The sequence below is a fragment of the Gymnodraco acuticeps genome, unplaced genomic scaffold, assembly GCF_902827175.1.
Source record: "Gymnodraco acuticeps unplaced genomic scaffold, fGymAcu1.1, whole genome shotgun sequence".
NCBI lineage: Eukaryota > Metazoa > Chordata > Actinopteri > Perciformes > Bathydraconidae > Gymnodraco > Gymnodraco acuticeps.
In genome coordinates, this window is record NW_022990023.1 from 6,073,233 (window position 1) to 6,093,941 (window position 20,709).

Below are 20,709 nucleotides of genomic sequence, written 5' to 3' on the forward strand. Positions count from 1 at the left end.
GTCCACCATGATCATTTGAATATATTTTTTTCATGGAAATTGAAATAATGTTTCATAAAGATCAGTCCCTCTAATTTTGCAAATCATATGGCATTTGAAATATTGGTCAAAATACTCGAAGTGTCATTTTTTCCAATTCATGCAGTGTGGAACAAAACAGGAGTGTGCAAAGTTGGCTTTCAAGTCACGAGGACTGGTGCGAATACTCGTATGCATAAATATGAATGGCCTTTACCCTTCCTTCTTTCCTTTCTCACACATTGTGTCTTCTCCCTTCATCTGTAGGTGTTGTGGCTGCTCAGCTTCGATGATAAGAACACTTTAGCGGACGCTGTGGACAAATACTGCATCGGGGTCCCGCCTATCCAGTGGTTGGCATGGATACCGCAGCTCCTGACCTGCCTGGTGGGATCAGAAGGAAAACCTCTGCTCAACTTAATCAGCCAGGTGAGGCTTTCACAAAATCCCATAAACAGATCTAGATGTCCATTACGCGTAAGCCAAAACGCTCTTGGCCCTGATTTTCAACTCTTTATCAATTCAAACACAGCATTGAAAAGTAATCTCCCCTTTGTTGCTTTCTAATTTAATTTTTTAATCCATTTGGGGCAACACATGAGGCCGCTGTGTGTGCATTAGTGCCCATGCACGTCTTTCTAATCAAGATAAATGAACTGCATTCACGTCAAAGTGGCCTCTCCCCTGCTTCCTATTTACCAAATGAAGCATTCAGATTCTCTCACTGTCCCTGTTACAGCCATTCATTGGCTTCCATCAGTCCCCCCGGTGAATTGCTTTTTAAATTATTTGTTCAAGAAATGATTATTAAGTTCATATGGTACACACCTGCACTGCAGGAACAGAGCTGGTAATTAAACCGAAGACTAATTTGCTTTGCTTAATGGAGTATTATTTCCGTACAATTTTCAAGAGGGTGATCTTCAAAGTGTAGTGTGCTAAAGCAAACAATCGTCCTCTCAGCAGAGCAGGAATATAGTGGAGAGGATGAGAAAGAGAGAGAGGTGGGGGGGGAGGGTTGAGAGAAGAGGTTTTGAAATACAAGTGCAAAATGTACAGTAAGAGGTGGATGTAGCCCTGCACAACATATAGTAGAGAAACACTGTAGGAGCCAATGCTTTTTGTTTGTATTCATTATTGGTTGTGGGCTTACGCTGGAGCTTGTGGTGGAGTTAGTGGTGTTTTAACTTGGTGTATTCACCTGCTTACTGGTGGTTTTGTATGGATAGACAGAGAGGGTGAGACAGGAGGTAAACAAAAAATGTGTTTAACGCATATATAACGCATTTTCTATCGCAATTTCCTGCCATTTTACACTGCAATCTCATCACAATGTCCATCGCAAGGCAATAATACATCAGATCCACACACTTAGATGAAAGAGTAGAAAATGGCGTTTTCATATACATATAAAAACATATTTTTATGTGTTCAGTTGGAAAGTTGGAAAACAATTTTTTAAAGCAAGTAATTTGTTATTATATTATTATATGTTTAAAAGCAGTGGAAAAACACAACTGAGTTCATAAATCGGTTTATTTTTTGATATTTGACATCATTATTGCATTTTCCTGCCCCAGCTCTTATTGAATAAGACTCATTAAAAGATAGATAGAAAGTTTATCATGCTTTATTTAGGAATCCTCAACAATTTAGCATTCAGATAAAGAGGAAGCATCACGCTGATGGTTTGATAAGTTCATTGACAAACAAGCTTAATTCAACCTAGCATTGAAGTAGAGAAACACTGGTAAAACATACAGAATCATTTGCAGTTGTGTTTTTATCGTGTGTGGGGATTGATCCATCTAGAGCAGTGTTTCTCAAACTTTTTCACACCAAGGACCACTTAACCAATAAAAAAACACTCGCGGACCACCTAACTCCACAAATATCCAAAATCGTATCGTTTTTCTAGAACAGATTACAAATCGCCTGGAAATGGTACAAACAAGTGGCAGCAAGTGGGATGAAGGTGTTGCGCTGGGCTATATCATGCAATCGAAAGTGCGCTCCATTGCGGAGATATTCCCGCGAGAATGCGGAAAACTTAAATGTATTTATTTATTTCAAATGTGAAATGTTACCAATATACTCGCGGACCACTAGGGGGCGCTCACGGACCACCAGTGGTCCGCGGACCACACTTTGAGAAGCACTGATCTAGAGCAGTGTTTCTCAAACTTTTTCACACCAAGGACCACTTAACCAATAAAAAAACACTCGCGGACCACCTAACTCCACAAATATCCAAAAACACATCGTTTTTTACAAATCGCCTGAAAATGGTACAAACAAGTGGCAGCAAGTGGGATGAAGGTGTTGCGCTGGGCTATATCATGCAATCGAAAGTGAAACTTAAGCTCGCTCCATTGCGGAGATATTCCCGCGAGAGTGCGGAAAACTTTAAATTTATTTATTTATTTCAAATGTGAAATTGTACCAATATACTCACAGACCACTAGGGGGCGCTCACGGACCACCAGTGGTCCGCGGACCACACTTTGAGAAGCACTGATCTAGACCAGTGGTTCTCAAATGGGGGTACGCGGACCCCTAGGGGTACCTTGGAGTACTGCAGGGGGTACGTGAGATTTATTTTATGTTAATGAAAAAAAAAAAAAAAAAGTAAAGAAGTTTGAGCAGTGTGGGTTTTATATTCACAGAGTTACACATATTTCAAAAAGTGAAGTGTAATAACTGCAGTGGCCTTCCTGTCACTGACAATAACAAAGATCCTCAGTGAAGCACAAGCCCATGTTTCTCACTAAAATGTAAGTACAACTTATTAAAAAGATCAGTTCAATGCAACTAATGTCGTCTCTGTGTTATTGCATGATATTAAAATTGGTTTGCCATGAATTTAGTGATGGATTGTAAACATTTGAAATGTAGCATTTAAGTGTTTCTCAGTTACAAGGTTGTTGTTTTAATAAATCAGACACTGATGGTGCAGCGCTGTACTGTACCTCTTTATATAGGCATTTCTTCCCTAACAAATTGTTTTTGTGTTGATCAGGGGGTACTTGGCTGAATTTGTTTTTCAAAGGGGGTACATGATTGAAAAAAGTTTGAGAATCACTGATCTAGAGAACCTTTAACTAGGACACATGGTTGTTCCAAGGCTCAAAGTTGTGACCTCTTTGTTACAGCGGAATGAGATAACAGCACCTGCCTTTCTGCATATTTATGAATGAATGTCAATGGGTGACTGTAGAGATGTTCCCTCTATAGAGAAACCCGTCCTTCCTCTGGTCTTCCTCGTCACCCTGTAATGAGTTGGGGTTAAAAGGTTGACACGTCTTTCTTCTTCGTCCATCTTCTTCCCCATCTAAAGGGTAAACCACATCTTAATGCACGGCAGGCTTTGTCTCTGCTTTCCCGTCTGAATTATTTACAGTTTCTCTACGGCGGCGGGATGTTTAAAAAAATTGAAATATTGATGAAGGTGAGAAGACGAGCGCCCGGGGGCAGGCGGGAAGATGAATCAGAAGTTATCGTAGTATTTCACCCAGCCTCTCTCGCTGTCTACCGCTCACCCTCTCCCCCCTTCAGCTGTGCCAAAATATGACATTTCTTATCTTCCCATTAGCGGGTTGATCTCTGGTTCCACCTCTGCCTCTCTGCCTCCCTTCCTGTTTCATCTGTAATGCTGCTGTTAGCCTCCTGACTCTAGTCCTGCATTTTTAGACTTTTTTTTACTTTAAAAATGTCCTTTTTTCAGCACTGATAAAATGACTTTACATGCAATATTTAGAATGTAAAAATATTAGGGATAAACAGAAGTGCGGGGAAATGGTTTAAATGCATAGGCTCATCAGCTGCGGCTGGTAGTCCCTAAAACCAATAAAAAGACCAGAAGAGACCGAGCCTTCTCAGCCGTAGCCCCCAGGCTCTGGAACGACCTGCCCCCCCTCCATGTCAAATTGTCGTCTAGCCTCCAAACCTTTAAGTCTAAAGACCCACCTCTTTTCCCCTCGCTTTCGAGTCAGTTTGAGCGATGTTTATGCTTTCATTGTCTGTCCATAGCCTTGTATTAATTCTTATGTGTGCCTTTTATCTATTATTGTAATATTATATTTTAATGTTATGTTTGCTGTGAAGCACTTTGGTAAACCCTCTGTTTTTAATATGTGCTATAGAAATAAAGTGGATTGGATTGGACTGTGCAAATGTCCCTATATTTACCTCACAGATATGGGTAGCTTATATGTTCTTATATTTATTTTATGACCGTTGCTTTTTCTACTCGAAGCTGTGGCACAAATGATCATTTAACCCTTACATGGTTGTGTGTGTCCTGGGGGAAACAATCATTTGACAGCCTGTCTTCATGTGTACAATTGGTTTAATAACAGTCTAAGAGGGTTATAATCTTGTTGTTACTTGGGTAAAATATGGGGACCATACAAGTGTAATATAGGTGAAATAACTGTCTATAATTTGGGTATAATAATAATACATTTTATTTGGGGGGCGCCTTTCATAGCATCCAAGGACACCTTACAGGGCACAGGGTAATATAGGGGATTAATGAAATGTCAGCCGGGGTAAAACAAGACAAACAGGAAATGGACTACAAAAATGCCAGTTTAATAATGGTGTAAAAGGGTTGTTATAACAGTCTAATAAGGGTTTAAAAATAGTGTAACATGGATATAATACCGGTGTAATAATAGTGTAACATGGGTGTGATAATGGTGTTATGGGGTGTAGTGATAGTGTCATAGGGCTGTATTAATGTGTAATGTGTGTGCAATGTAGAAACTAGCAATCAATTCATGTTCCGTAATATGTATGCGATTGCACATTTAATGGTTGAACCAATTTGGTGATGGCTGAAGGCTCCACAGCTGCGTTAACTCCCACTAAGGAGTATAAAATGGTTTCCTAGATGGAGTTCAATAGTTTTCGTTTTTCCCTTCTCTATCATCTCCACACTGCCAAGGCTTATTCCTACTCGAGCAGTTAGTTAATCCCATCTGTCTCCTGCTGACTCTCCATGAACAGTCCTGAGTTATGAGTGAGATGAGGCTCTTTAAAAAAAAATTGAGACCTGCCGTGTTGATTTGTGCAGTTTGAGACTTCGTCTGAAGACCTGAGAAGGATGTCAGAGAAAGATTACAGGTTCCAAAAATCCATTTAGCCTCAGGCGGAAATATGAAGAAAGCAGCTTCTCTGTCTTTCTCCTTCTCTCTCCTCCATCACCACCATCCAACCTCGACCCACTTTAAGTCGTAGCGAGCTCAGTGTTGTTGTTGAAATGTTGAGGTATCTCTTTCTTCCCTGCAGGCGCACAGAGGGATCAAGTAGCTTTGTAACTTCAGCCAGCCGCAAAACCTGAGAGACCGTGTGGTTTGGTCCTCGTGGGCTTAAAACCAGGCTAGAAGGACAAGAAATAAGATCTGTTTTAATTCTTTTTTACAACTTGTTTATTTGTCTTGTCATTTCTGAGATTTGCTAACATTTGACATCACTATAACATGGTGTATCATGTCCAAAAGATATGTAAATTGTATATTGCCATCCCACATGTTTTAAACGAACTTTTCATAAGAATTTCTTGGATATGACACTTCGCATTAAGTACGATTATACTTCCACATTTCTATATCCATGTCCCCCTTTAAATCATATAAATATAAAAAACATTTTCTTTAAGACCAGCGCTTTTAAAAAATGTTATAAAAGCGTTTGCTCGATCCAGGGATCTCCGTCACAGCTCATGTTCTTTCTTTAGGCTCTCGCTTTGTGCCGTCGCAGAAATAGCCAAATGTCACACACACAAATGTATCAGTGTCGAGTTGAGTCTACCTCTCATATTCAAGAGGTGATTCCTTTACAGTTTGTGTGCGATGTGTCGCAGCGGTCGCCCTTTTATGAAATTGAATGTCCTTTGGTGACAGGTTTAGAAAGAATTGGTATTTCCAGCCACGTAAAGCATTTGGGAATCTGTTCAGAGCTTCTACTGCATGTTCAAGATGGTTAAAGGGGCCCTATTCTGCTCATTTTCAGGTTCATATTTGTATTTAGTGCCTCCACTGGGACATGTTTACATGCTTTAATGTTCAAAAAGATCTTTTATTTCCCCAACATTAATGTTAAACAGCCGTTCAGACTACAGCATGACAAACTGAAGAAGAAAAGAAAACATCTGCAAAGTATGCTTGCTTACTTTCTTTGAAACATTGAAGTTTAGTTAATTTCTTGATATACTTGCAGAAGATCAGAATGCCTTTATTCGTCCAACAGAGGGGACGTTTTGCAGACATCCCCAGTGGAAACAGATTTCAGAATATGATCTAGTTTAAACGCCGTCCAACAGGCTATGCATAACCAATCGTGCCTTCTCAATGAACTGTGACCTGCGTCAGATTATGTAAATCACTCTGCACACGGCACGCACCTGCTGCTTCACTTATCAAAGGAACCTCCTCCACCAAGTTGGAGAGGTGATTTTGCAATGTGTTGCCAAACTTAAAATCTTTTATACGCCCTGACTTCAACCATTAAGCCTTCCACCGCTGTCAGTGACTTCTCGTGAAAGTCCTCAGGGCAATTTCATCATCAAGCACATTCAGTTTTTTTGTAATTCATTCATGGCGTGTTTTGAACTTCACTAACTCCCCTGACTCTGAGCTTCAAACACTGCGTGTGTTACAGCAGAGTCTCTGGCTGTATCAGTATGATCGCTCTCTCACACACATGCACACACTGTATCCCCCCCCCCCCCCCCCCCGTTGTGGTCCTGAGGGGGAATCTTTGAAATGTAATCTGTGACCCTCTTTTATCTGCTAGGTGGGACGAGTGTACCCGCAGGCTGTCTACTTCCCGATCCGCACCCTCTACCTGACGCTCAAGATCGAGCAGAGGGAGCGCTACAAAAGTGGTAAGCTAACACGGCCGACTGTAATGTGTTGACTTTTCACCGATCTGAGCATCTATTTTATTACATTTGTATTCATACCACAATATCACAAATTACACATTTGCTTAGGGGGCTTAACGCTGCACCCTCTTTCCTTAAACCCTTGCAGTAAATCTCCCAGAAAGCAAAAACCAAATGAACAGAAAGAAAATAAATAACATTGGAGTGAGCAACTACTAAGGATATTTTATTTTAGCTTTACAATAGGTTTACACGTATGAGGGATTTGACTTGATGTCATGGTGCATACATAAAACATAGCATTAATATAGAGAAATAATTAAAAGTATAGCAGTATATTTACATAGGAATAGAATGGAATCAAATGTGGCAGTAATACAAAAAATAAAACAACCTACCCTATTCATTCTCCCGTCACATCTCTTTCTCCACCGCTCATCCTTACCTCCTCTTCCTCCCCAGATTCCTCAGGACAGCAGCAGCCCAGCTCAGTGGGGGCCCAGCCTCACTCGGGGGCCTCGGACCCCGGACCCATCCGAGCCACGGCTCCCATGTGGCGCTGCAGCCGCATCATGCACATGCAGCGCGAGCTCCACCCCACGCTGCTCTCCTCCCTGGAGGGCATCGTGGACCAGATGGTGTGGTTCAGGGAGAACTGGCACGAGGAGGTGAGAAGAACAAAGCTGCTGGTTTTTCTCTGTGTGTCTGACAGCGCGTGGGTTCTCAGACGGTGAGAAGACAATACAGCAGGTTGTGAGACTTGTAATGCATGTGTGTGTATAAGTGTGAACGCAGGAGTGTGTGTAAGTGTGTCACGCCAGACGACCCTGCTGTCTCTCTGGTGGGCCGACACATCGGTTTGATCTGAGGTGTGATCCCGACCTGACTGTTCATAGGTCCTCGACATCTCACATTCACACACTGAGCTAGTGTTGAACTCATTAATGGCAGAATATGTTGATTGATTTATTATTTTTTTGCTCGCATATTCTCAAATCCCTTTTTGTGTTAGCTAGTCAGCTTCAATTGCCCTTTGCCTTTCTAGCAGCGTTTTTAATAGTTTTATAATAAATATATTAATATATAATATTCAACTTTATTCATCTGACTGTGTTTATATACCAGTGGCAATAAAGGCATTTCACCACGAGGCAATTCAAAGTGTTTAACAAGAAAAACAACATAAAAATCATAAAGACACAAACATACACAAAAACACATCAAATTACATTTAAAAACAATTATTAAAAAGCCAACAAACTACTTTAAAACAAGTTAAAATAGAATAAGATGGGTATAAAATACCAACCGAAAAGGTTACTGAACTTGATAATATAAATATGTATTATTGATTTATTGATTGATTTAATACAGTGGCAAAAGACAGTGGCAAATAAAAAAGTCTTCTGCCTGGATTTAAAAGAAGTAAGTAAGCGTTACATCAAACCTTTACTTTACTGGGAGTTGTTTCCAGATATATGGAGCAGATGAACATCTGATTTTGTAGGATGTAGCTGCAAACTCTTAAAGCCATGCTCGGCAGAATACATGCAAGGTGTCTGTTTTCTGTGGGTGGAGGAGAGGACTGGGAGAAGGAGGCGGCAGGCTGAGACAGGTGATGGATGGTGGCGGTGAGAGTGTGAGATGGGGAAAGGGATTTAGGGCCGGAAGTTTGCCTGTGTGTGTGTGTGTGTGTGTGTGTGTGTGTGTGTGTGTGTGTGTGTGTGTGTGTGTGTGATTATCTGTGATGGTTTGGGGCACTCGGCAGCAGCTGCAGGCTCTATGCTTGGTTCCACCGGCACACGGGCCCGAGAAGCCATCATCACCGTGTGTGTGTGTGTGTGTGTGTGTGTGTGTGTGTGTGTGTGTGTGTGTGTGTGGTGTGTGTGTGTGTGTGTGTGTGTGTGTGTGTGTGTGTGTGTGTTGTGTGGTGTGTGTGTGTGTGTGTGTGTGTGTGTGTGTGTGTGTGTGTGTGTGTGTGTGTGTGTGTGTGTGTGTGTGTGTGTGTGTGGTGTGTGTGTGTGTGTGTGTGTGTGGTGTGTGTGTGTTGTGGTGTGTGTGTGTGTGTGTGTGTGTGTGTGTGTGTGTGTGTGTGTGTGTGTGTTTGTGTGTGTGGGTGGTGTGTGTGTGTGTGTGTGTGTGTGTGTGTGTGTGTGTGTGTGTGTGTGTGTGTGTGTGTGTGTGTGTGTGTGTGTGTGTGTGTGGTCACATAGTCTTGATTATACAGTTTGATTGACAGACCATTCTATTAAGTGAACCCAAAACGGCAAATTAAATAACAAACAGTAAGTAAAAAAAATTATAAATAGAAGCTGAGAAAACGTTTAATTGGGATACAGGGATTATTTAAAATTGGAAAAATAAGGAAAATGTTGTCCATAAGTTAAATGCAACAAAGGATGGTCGTCCCTGGAATTTGTATTGTTGCCACTGTTTCCATGTTTCCTCAAATTGTTCTTCCTGGAGCCTCGTGGAAAAACATGATTCTATCCATAGCAAATATTTAACGGATTGTACCGGACCAGATGTCAAGCGATAGGATGTCCGGTTTGAGCCGTTTTATAGTTATTGCTTTTTTCTTATGGTCAAAATTCCAAATAATTCACTCTTTGTATGGTAATGTTGTATTGTTTTGTAAGCGTACTATTCAATGTATCATAGGTCCAATTTATAGTGATTATATATTAAACGTTTTAGCTTGTATTGTCAAAATTGTACTTGTACTGTCTGTTATGTGCGATTGCACCGTCGGGAATGCTTGGAATTTCGCTGTACTTCGGATCTGAATCTATATTTTTAACCAAATCTCTCTGTTCCTCTTCCTCATCTCTGCAGGTGTTGAGGCAGCTCCAGCAGGGTCTGGCTAAATGCTACTCCGTTGCCTTTGAGAAGAGCGGCGCCGTGTCCGACGCCAAGATCACTCCTCACACTCTGAACTTTGTGAAGAAGCTGGTCAGCACCTTTGGAGTGGGCTTGGAGAACGTTCCTAACGTCTCCACCATGTTCTCCAGCGCCGCCTCCGAGTCTCTGGCCCGCAGAGCAAAGGCCACGGCGCAGGACCCCGTTTTCCAGAAGATGAAGGGACAGTTCACTACAGGTAGGTCGGCTTTTGAATGAATATAAACCTAAGGCTGGACAAAAATCTAGACTACGGTATGTTTCTGCAGAGGTATAGGCCTAAAAGCACTATTTTAATATCATGATCATAGATGAGAGTAACACATGCGTCACTTCCGGGCAAAAATGACAGCTCCGCCCACTTTTGGGGGAAAACAACGCTGTCATTTGAACGGCGGTCAATTCAAATTTTGAATTTTTTGCCAATCCGATCAGAGATTTAAGAAAACCGTGGATTTTTGGATCTTCAAAGAGCCCGGTTACGATGGCCAGTCAGGCAAACAATTACATTAACTCATTGGAAATCGACGATCGGGCTCGATATATGGTTAAATATAGCAGTAGGCAATCGATGTCCATAGATGCGGCGAAAATTACGGCCCCGCCCACTTTTGGGGGAAACAACGCTGTCATTTGAACGGCGATCAAGCCTGAAGCCACAGAGCTGTTCTTCTACTGTCCTTTCTTCTTAGAGGAAATACAGAAAAACGTAACTCTGGATTTGTTTTAATGTTTGAGGAGCAATAAACGACACAGCAGCTTTCTGGCATGATACAACTATTATTTTCCGTCTCGCTCATGAGAGTAACAGCTGGCGAAATGATGGCCTCGTCTACTGCTATATTTAACCATATATCGAGCCCGATCGTCGATTTCCAATGAGTTAATGTAATTGTTTGCCTGACTGGCCATCGTAATCGGGCTCTTTGAAGATCCAAAAATCCACGGTTTTCTTAAATTTCTGATCGGATTGGCAAAAACTTCAAATTTGAATTGACCGCCGTTCAAATGGCAGCGTTGTTTTCCCCCAAAAGTGGGCGGGGCCGTCATTTTCACCCGGAAGTGACGTAGGTGTTACTCATCTATTCGCTTTTGTATCGCCAATTATACCACAATTGCAATATCAGTCAAAAATAATAGCAATCAACAATTGTTTCCAAATCATGCGGTTGTAAATACAACCATACAGAAAGACAGGAAGAAGTGTTGAAGAGCCTTCTTTTTTATTTTCTCTGTGTTTACTTTGTTGTTTTTAACACTTTAGTTTCATGAATGTCAGCTATGTTAACTTTAAGCATCCATGATTCACCTTTCTGCATCCACGTCTTACAGTACCACTGTGTGTTTGACAGCAGCACCTGTTTGCCTTTCACCCTACAGCCAGACTCCAGCCACCTCACAGATAACTAGAGCAGTGTTTGTGTTATTCTTCTAACTTTGTTTGGTGTTTTACAGTGAGAGTAAAACACGTCACTCTCATGGTTAACCCAAAGTTGATGAGACGGGTACCCAAATGGCATCTGTAGATAATGAACTGGTTACATTATTCCTGTACTTAGCTCAAATCTGTACTGCTTTGTTGAGAAGCTGGAGCTTTGGTGTGCTGCAACGTAATTAAGGTTTCCAACCAGATGATTTGATTTAGGGATGGGTTAGAGGTGGTGACTGGTCAGAAATAGGTATACGTGTGAGTCAGTGTGTCTTTATTACACTGTTTGCACACGCCCACACTGGTTTTGATTATACCACAGTTAGCTACATTTCTACGCTGCTGCAGCTCCACAGTGATCTGTTTGATGAGTGCTCTTGGCTCAGCTGAAATTATGAAACACTGTTGTAAAAGTCTTCAGGGTTTAAAAGTCTGTGAAACATTATTTCTTACAGTACATCTCTACACTGAACTGAAATGAAATGTCTTGGCAGCTGCTTATATAACAGTAACATGGGTTCTCAAAGCAGGTTTAATAGACTTACAGTCCCTTAGAGACTGAGAACAATGACTTCCACCACATAGCCCTTTTTATATTGAAATGTAAATGTAGTGAAAGTCCAGTTAGGCTAAGTACCACTAGCACCAGTGAAGTGCCGTGTAACTGTGGTTGGAGCTGGATGTTGCGCCTACAGTTTTGATCCTCTTTGTCAGGGAACCAAGCATTGTTAACGGGCTGTTTGCTGTTCCGAAAGTGAATATAGCTCATAAAATATTGGAAGAGAATAACATTTGAGAGTGTATTGCTACTAAAGCTACCGTGGCATAGAGATGAAACGCTTATCCTGTCGTATGTTAGTTCACAACAATGGAAGGGTATCTATTATGTTCTCGTTACAGAGAAAGCCATTGCATTGCCAGCATTAACTACCCATGTCGTTGTAGTCATCAATGTAGATGCCATGTTGCCTTTGAGGTGACCCTTTGATGGCGTGAATTAAAGATAGCCTGTGGCTTAAATTAGCTACATGTTTAATCCTGATAGCTTAGAAAATCCCTAATAGCGCACCTCAATCTGTTATCAAAGAACCAAGGTTACGTTGAGTAACCCAAATGATCCCTTTGCCTACACTTTAGACGTTTAAATAATGCGACAGGGGCCTTTCTTGCTATATATTGAACCTGTTCAGTATTTCTTATCTTGTGCTGTTCATATCTGTACTTTGTTGTCTACCTTAAAATGAAGTCACAGATGCATTCAGAGCTGATGTAACCTAGACAAATGTGGATTTGGAAAACACTCTGGATCATGCCCAATTCTGGATGAAACATTTCAAAATCATTTGTCATGTCTTTGCTTGTAAGCCATTGATAAGGCTTTGAGTCTTTCTGGCCTGCATGTTCAGATTCATATTCACGCTGAAGAATCCAACCGGACAGGTGCAGCTCGATCTCAGCCAAATCCCCCCTTTGAGACATTTTCCTCTCCACAATCATTCCCCTGTTTTTGGAAGCCACGTGTCTGTTTTCCTACATTACATGAGGGAGTTGAACCACAGTTCACTAGACTGGGTTTTAAACGAGAACCGTCTGCAGCTTTCAGCGTTCAAATAAACTTTGCTCTCTCCTTTCCACTCTCACGGACTGACTGCATACATGTTCGCTGGATTACACTCGGGCCGCCTCTACTTTTTATTGCATTTCCACACAGACACTCCCCCCCCCGTCCCGTCTAATGCTTTCCACCTCTACTCGTCTTAAAGTGGCCAATAGCGCTAATGTGTTTGGCCCTGGGATAGCGTAGGACAAGGACTGAGAGTGAATGAAAAGAAGCTAGGGAAAAAATGATCTAGTGACTTAGAGAAAAAAGACATTCATGGGTGTACCAGAGCTGGTAATCATATACAATTAGAGAGGAGCCTAAACGATGATAGAGAGGAGATTAACAGATAGTAATCTATGGGAATGACAGTCTCATATAGACAGGTGTTGCGGTATTTGCGAGAAAAAACATGGCAACGGCACGTGCAAAGAACAAACACAAAGTGATCGTCCTGCTGGTGAATCTTCCCAGATGTTGCGGTGCCAGCTGTGCTCATGTCACCAGACCATCGCTACCCAGCTGCATCATGGGAGCAGGGCCGACAGAGACCGAAACCACACAAGCCTCCCAAGCAGAACAAACAGGGTTTACAGAGCCGAGCAGCCGAGCTCCCATTCCCCGAACCGAGTTAGTGGCTCACGCGCTTTCACAGGGTTTGTGGGCCGGAAAATGTGGGTTTATGTGTGCACACAACGTTTGGCAGCAGGGAGGCATTCAAATCCAATTACGGCGAATGCTATTTGCATGAGTTACTGTTTTAGCAGCGGATGTGTTCCAGAGCTTCTTCTTGGCTTTTTCCTTGCGTGCCTATTAAATAGTCCTTTGTTATGCTGAAATGACATTCACCATAGTTAAACGTAATTAGGTTAAGCAGTTTGGCTATGCACCTTCAGCTGGTTGTTACTCGTAAGGTTTTAATTTGAACCAGAAAACCTACTTTCTTCTGCTGCGATGACCTTTGTTGCACTCCAGACTTCAGCTCACCAATCAGATAAAGTTGAGTTGAATCCATCCCACCACACACATTCACACCACCCCACACTGAGTCAGGAACCAGGGCAGTCCATGAGGGAATGATGCTTCTTTATACAGAGGTGACCCACCTCCAGAGTGTGGATCCATAATTTGCTCCTGAAGTGCAGAGCGTCTGCTGTGGTCTATCAGGTAGGGCAGAGCAGCAGCGCTGGATTCTACACACAGGTCAGAGGTCAACCTGGAGGCTTCCCACACTACGCTGTGTGTCTCAGCATCCTGTTCCCGCCGCTCACTCGTGGAGCAGGGGTCAAATACGAGCGGGACTGAAAATAACTGTCTTCTGCTCTTGTGGCTGCACGGCACTTTCAACAAAACACCTCTGTATTTTTTTTACTCCGAAACTTTAGTGTTAAACCTCATATTCTCACACTCTATTAAGTATAGTTAAAGCTCCAAAGAAGGTGAAATCATTGTTAGGACTGCACAATTATTACAATTTGATCGAAATCGTTATTCAGACTACTGCAAAACTCAAATAGCAGCGAGCACAATAAATGTCAGATAATGATGAACATGAGCACAATCGGGTCCCTTTTAAATGCGAGTATATAAGTATTTTGGAGCTGCAGATATATCCGGGCCTACACATTTAATACTATGGACTTAAAAATAAACACTATTAGATTCACATATGTTTCATTGAGATGTATGATTCTAAACTCAATCTGAATTGCAATATCAGTCAAAGTATTAGCAATGTAGAAGTTTTCCATATCAGGCAGCCCTACCATTTATGATGTGTTTACTAAAAGGCCTTCTTTGCTCTTGCGTTACAGCATGTTTACTGCTTTTAATACATTGCATTTTTACGAGTTGTAATAATGTCTGAGTCGTACGTGCAGCCGTCTTTAGATTTAAACAGGTAACATGCTTTATATCTGATCGAGACAGAATGATATTGCTTTCTTCCTCCACGTCTCACTTTGTCTATTTGTAAGCATTATACCCTTTTATGGTGCCGAATTGTTGTCGGGTTGCAATTCTTTAGGACCGTTTCAATTTTCCCTCCGCTATCGAGGCAGGAGAATTGCAGGCAGACGGATAGCGAAATAGGGTCGGGCCGAAAAGAACATTGGCTGTTTTAAAGGGCTTATTTAAAGTATTAGGAGGTCTCACTCTGGGAGAGATTGAGCTGGTTTGAAATGGCCTTGCAGTTTCATGGATTCATTATAACTGTGTGTGTGTGTGTGTGTGTGTGTGTGTGTGTGTGTGTGTGTGTGTGTGTGTGTGTGTGTGTGTGTGTGTGTGTGTGTGTGTGTGTGTGTGTGTGTGTAGTGTGTTGTGTGTGTGTGTGTGTGTGTGTGTGTGTGTGTGTGTGTGTGTGTGTGTGTGTGTGTGTGTGTGTGTGTGTGTGTGTGTGTGTGTGTGTGTGTGTGTGATGTGTGTGTGTGTGTGTGTTGTGTGTGTGTGTGTGTGTGTGTGTGTGTGTGTGTGTGTGTGTGTGTGTGTGTGTGTGTGTGTGTGTGTGTGTGTGTGTGTGTGTGTGTGTGTGTGTGTGTGTGTGTGTGTGTGTGTGATGTCCTGGGGGCTTTACTCTAAAATGGAAAACCTGCCTGGCTCCCCTCCTTCCGTTGTTGTTGCTGCAGCCCATCACAATACGTTACGTGCAATATGAGTTGTGACTTGAAACAGGAATCTAATACTTTAAGACTCTCATTTTTATAGCCCTAATTTAATCAGCTCCCAGCCTGCATGGGGGGGGGGGGGGGGGGGGGGGGTTAGGTTGATGGAGCAAACCGTTTCTCCTCGAGCCTGCAATGAATAACTTATACGTGGAGTTCCCTTAAGCAAGGCACTTCCCCACCCTGCTGCAGCGAAGTGGCCGACAGTGAAACAGCGTATTTACATCGGACATTTCCCAGATGTGAAACCACCTCCCCCCCGAGGCCATCACTGTGAGAAAAACAAGGTGTTCTTCGTCCATCTGCTAAAGCAAACAGCCTGATCTAACTTGAATGAATCTTTACCGGTTTCACACAGGCCCTGCAGCGTTTGCATTTAAGTGTCACCTCACCATTAAGCGTTCAATTCTGTTTTCCAATATTTATTTCTGTTCTGTTTTGCTTAATCTATTTGACTCACTTTTAAATCCTGTCCCTTGTGCGTATGCTGCTTGCATGTGTTTTGAAATGTATGTTATTTGGCAAGGTTACCTAGAAACACATTGGTAGTTATAGCACAGCTCTGGGAGCGCATTGCCACAGAGGAGGTCAAAGGTCAAACACACACAAAAACACACATGGGAGCTGCTGTTAAAGTGCTGTAATGTTGGCACTAATGCAGCTCCACTGGGTCATTTTATGGGGTTAAGGGCATTTTAAGAATAGTTGATTAGGGAGGGGAAGTGTAAAACGTTGAGTCGTTGACATATGCTTTTGTATTTTTTGTACAAGTTCACATTTTATTTTCTATCTCTATTCTTACAGTTGAATATCACGGTGTGCTTTAAGCCAATGATACTTAATCATCAAGTTCACTAGGCCAGGTTTGGGCTTTTGGGGAGCTCAGTGTTTACAGCTGGCAGCCGAGGTGCAGAGTCCGCTGCCAAGTACACGCTTTTCAATCCCTAGCCATGGGAAAAAACGCAATCTCCCCAATACAGCCACTGTCTAGCCCAAAAAACTACTTAGAAAAAGAAAAATCACTCGGCCACTACTCTTAACATATTTGGGTCTTTTCCTATCCCTTCTTTTGGGCCATGGCCGCCATGCTATATGTCGACAATAGTGCGATATCGTGATGTGAGACTAGAAATTGATTAGAGCATAGAGTTGGCTTTTGTCACCTGCAGAGAGGAGGAAGGAGAAATGGTCCAAAAAACTTGAACATATAACAATGCTCATTAAAAACGTGTCTATATTCTAGATTGGTTGTTGAAAGCTATCTGTTGAAGTCTGATCTCGCACGAATGGCATTTTTTTTATAACGATATAGTTATATAAGACTAGATATCGTGTTAGATTTTGACTATCGTAATATTTTCTTTAGGTTGTCTATTCCTGGTTGTAAAGGCTACGTTTCACTAATTCATGTACATTTCTTTACCCACTAAAACAATATGTTGGTTAAATCATCAAAGTCTCATTGCGTAAATATTTAATAAATGCATCAATAGTTACACTTGTTAAGGGTTGGGGGAATAAGGAGTTTCTTGCTGTAACATCGACTTCTCTCTCCTTCCCTGGCAGACTTTGACTTCAGCGTGCCGGGCTCCATGAAGCTCCACAATCTCATCTCCAAGCTGAAGAAGTGGATCAAGATCCTGGAGGCGAAGACCAAGCAGCTGCCCAAGTTCTTCCTCATCGAGGAGAAGTGCCGCTTCCTCAGCAACTTCTCCGCTCAGACGGCTGAGGTGGAGATCCCCGGGGAGTTCCTCATGCCCAAACCCACACACTATTACATCAAGATCGCACGGTAAGGGACTCTTTACAAAAGTGTATCAAGTAAAAAATACTTGGTAAAAAAGTGATATGGAAGTAGAATCAACCCTACATATTGTTTCTCCCACATCATGTATCTCTTCCCTCTCTCCAGGTTCATGCCCCGGGTGGAGATCGTTCAGAAACACAACACAGCGGCACGTCGTCTCTACATCCGCGGCCACAACGGAAAGATCTACCCGTACCTGGTGATGAACGACGCCTGCCTGACGGAGTCCCGCCGAGAGGAGAGGGTCCTGCAGCTGCTCCGCCTCCTCAACCCCTGTCTGGAGAAGAGGAAGGAGACCACCAAGAGACACCTCTTCTTCACCGGTACGACCAGAATGAAAGACGCAGATGCATTGGGTTGAAAGTCATATAGCAGGGCTGAAAAATATACGAAGGGCTGGGCCACTCACTAGAGGTATATTGCCTCATAAGTTCAGTTATAAGTTAGCAAAATCAGTCAAATGTAGGTACATGATGCTTGTGAGTGTTGGCAGCTCATCCCTTACAACAGAAGCTCAGATTTATTATAATAAGGAGACATATGAAGGGTGTATTTCAAGCTTGTTATGTAAATAAGTCATTGGGGGTTTTTCTTATCAACTAAGATTTGTTAGAAAATGTTTCCAACTTTAACTGACTGAATTTATTTTAAAAGTGGTCTTATTAACACGGGAGTCTACTGTGTAATATATTTTTACATTTATAGTTAAGAAGTATAATATAAGCACAAGTTTCATTTGTGGGCCATGTTACATTATACTTTTTGAATTAGCTGAGGGCCGATTCAAAATGATCCGTGGGCCGCAGTTGGCTCCCGGGCCGTAGTTTGGACACCCCTGTCATCTAGGGAGGACTTTGACTAAAATTATATTTTTTTTGTATGTTTCACTTAACGAGTTACTTCCTCCCCATGTGAGTTTTTGGTCAACAAAATAGAAAAATCTGTTATTTTTGTACACATATTTGTCCATATCTGTTCTTCTAGTACCAGCTTGTGTTCAGTCCCCTGAAGCTGTAAACTAAAAACAATTGGCAGCGACCGTATCATTTTCCTTCCCTTTCTTACCACACAAACACAATCTCAATCCCCCTTTCAAGCGCCATTTCCTCTCCTGTCATCCCCTTGAGGTTTTCCTCCGCCCAGATGTTTGCCCACTCTCAATTGATGCACTTGATTGGTTTGTTAAAGGGGAATATGGACGGGGAATTCAGCGGTCCCTTCCAACCCATTTCCTCCCAACTGGAATGGCTGCTGTTATAGATTTGATTCTTGGTGCCAGTGTATGTAAATGTTTAGACTGCGTTCACGGAGAGACTGCCTTTGACCCTGGTTGTTGTTGAGTGATGGCTCGCCTTCACTGCAGCTGTTTTGACCAGCTCTGGAGTATTTTAGAAGTAGGTTTAGACCGGTGGTTCACACTGTGGTAAAACAGGCACGAATGTTTACAATTGTGTGACTGACTTGCTTGTTTTTCATCTCCTCCCCTACTACCACTCCTCTTCCCTCCTATTTCTTCCCTCTTCTCTTTCCCACCTGTGTCCTCTCTCCTCCCTCCCTCCCTCCCTCCCTCCCTCCCTCCCTCCCTCCCTCCCACCCTCAGTGCCCCGAGTGGTAGCAGTGTCGCCTCAGATGCGTCTGGTAGAAGACAACCCTTCGTCTCTGTCTCTGGTGGAAATCTACAAACAGCGCTGTGCCAAGAAAGGAATCGAACACGACAACCCCATCTCCAGATATTACGATCGCCTGGCCACGGTGCAGGCCAGAGGCACACAGGCCAGCCACCAGGTACACACACGAGGATCATAACAATACATTTGCATTATGCAGCACAAGTGTGACTTAATTTGATGGCCCTCATTGACATTCCTCCCAGGTGATTGAATTGTAATTAAACGCTTCATGCAGCCGTGTCATCAAGGAATCAAACTATGTCCATGTCGTCAGCTTTTGATTAGCTGAGGATACGAGCTTTTATTTAGTCTAAGATAAAGAATAATTTAATAAGGAATATTAACAATATTCAGATTTAAACATGCATGGTTTTCACTGGGACAAGGACAGTTTGCTAGTGGCTTTGTCGGGTCAATCAAAGTGAATTTGCATGCTGCTATATAAACCAGTCACAGATAATAGATGCGTTCTTTATTAAAATGCAACATTAATCCTTCCTCAACTGATTGGCTACTACTTGATGTTTTTTCTTCACAGTGGTGAACTGTAATAATGATAATTGTCACTGTTAATGACTTAAATTACCCATGAAAAGAAAAAAAATGAACCCATCCAGACCTCCCCAATATATTATTATAAGCTTTCAGTTGCTGCATTGCATACATTGTTTTAAGACTCTTTGCACTCTGACTGTAACATACAATAACCTACAAAAATATAAGCTGTAAATTAGTCTTCTACGCTTGACCTCTGCATTAAAATAACCCACTGTGTACATGAAATAATGTCTGAAAAGTGCCATTGGAGAAGAAGATTGACTGGTGGAATACACAGTTACAGTATACACATGCACTTTCAGCGAGAGGATCATTGGCAGCTCTTTGTTCTGTTAAGTGTTTAGTCAAAATGAAAGTAAAGCTCAAAGTCAGCTGCTGACCTCCCCCTCCCCCTCCTGTCTACCACCAGGTCCTGCGGGACATCCTGAAGGAGGTGCAGGGGAACATGGTGCCCCGCAGCATGCTGAAGGAGTGGGCTCTGCACACCTTCCCCAACGCCACCGACTACTGGACCTTCCGGAAGATGTTCACCATCCAGCTGGCCCTCATCGGCCTTGCGGAGTTCATGCTGCACCTCAACAGGCTGAACCCCGAGATGCTGCAGATCGCTCAGGTAGGAGAGACAGAAACATGTCCGACTCTCTCCGTCAAGGGCGAGACGCTTCCATGTGACGGGGGGGGCTAATTCAGTAGATATATACCCTCATAGATGCATTAAGAGATCACCATTACCGTCTCCGTATCTGGCCGTGTGAATTACCATTCTCCCCCGTGACATTCACGCTCGGCCTATCAGTCAGAGCCGCTGTCGGGGCGCAGGATGTTTTGACAGAACGCTGTATTCAGTCCCTCTGCTCTACAGCTATCAAAGACGTTTCAATTTGAGACGGGCCGCGTTGGTGCGTGCCTCCGCCCGCCGCAGACAGCTTTCTGAAAGTCATTATTAAAGATGATTGTGTCAGTCGGCCACCCCACCCCTCTGATCCTAATCGGCCTTTGCTGACAGGCGTTCCTCCGGGCAGCTAAGCGCTGGTATTAAGCCCCCTCTCTGCCTGTTCCACTCCGCAGATCCCATTAGACACAGCAGGATTACGGCGCACACACACAAACATTACACACAAACAGAGAGAGTGCAAGGACAGGACATCACAGCAGCAGCACTGAGCCCCACCCTGCCTCC

At 42.7% G+C, this 20,709-nt stretch overlaps 1 protein-coding gene across 4 annotated transcripts in view; it reads left to right on the plus strand.

Annotated features, from left to right (window-relative positions):
- Positions 1-20,709, plus strand: part of trrap (transformation/transcription domain-associated protein) — a 119,026-nt gene that overhangs the window by 90,628 nt on the left and 7,689 nt on the right. For all 4 annotated transcript variants that reach the window (XM_034214292.1, XM_034214293.1, XM_034214295.1 and 1 more), the window contains 8 exons: positions 286-447; positions 6,817-6,907; positions 7,370-7,575; positions 9,743-10,004; positions 17,061-17,286; positions 17,407-17,624; positions 18,902-19,086; positions 19,939-20,142. In XM_034214292.1, the coding sequence (XP_034070183.1) occupies positions 286-447; positions 6,817-6,907; positions 7,370-7,575; positions 9,743-10,004; positions 17,061-17,286; positions 17,407-17,624; positions 18,902-19,086; positions 19,939-20,142 (1,554 nt within the window). The remainder of the gene's footprint in view (positions 1-285; positions 448-6,816; positions 6,908-7,369; positions 7,576-9,742; positions 10,005-17,060; positions 17,287-17,406; positions 17,625-18,901; positions 19,087-19,938; positions 20,143-20,709) is intronic.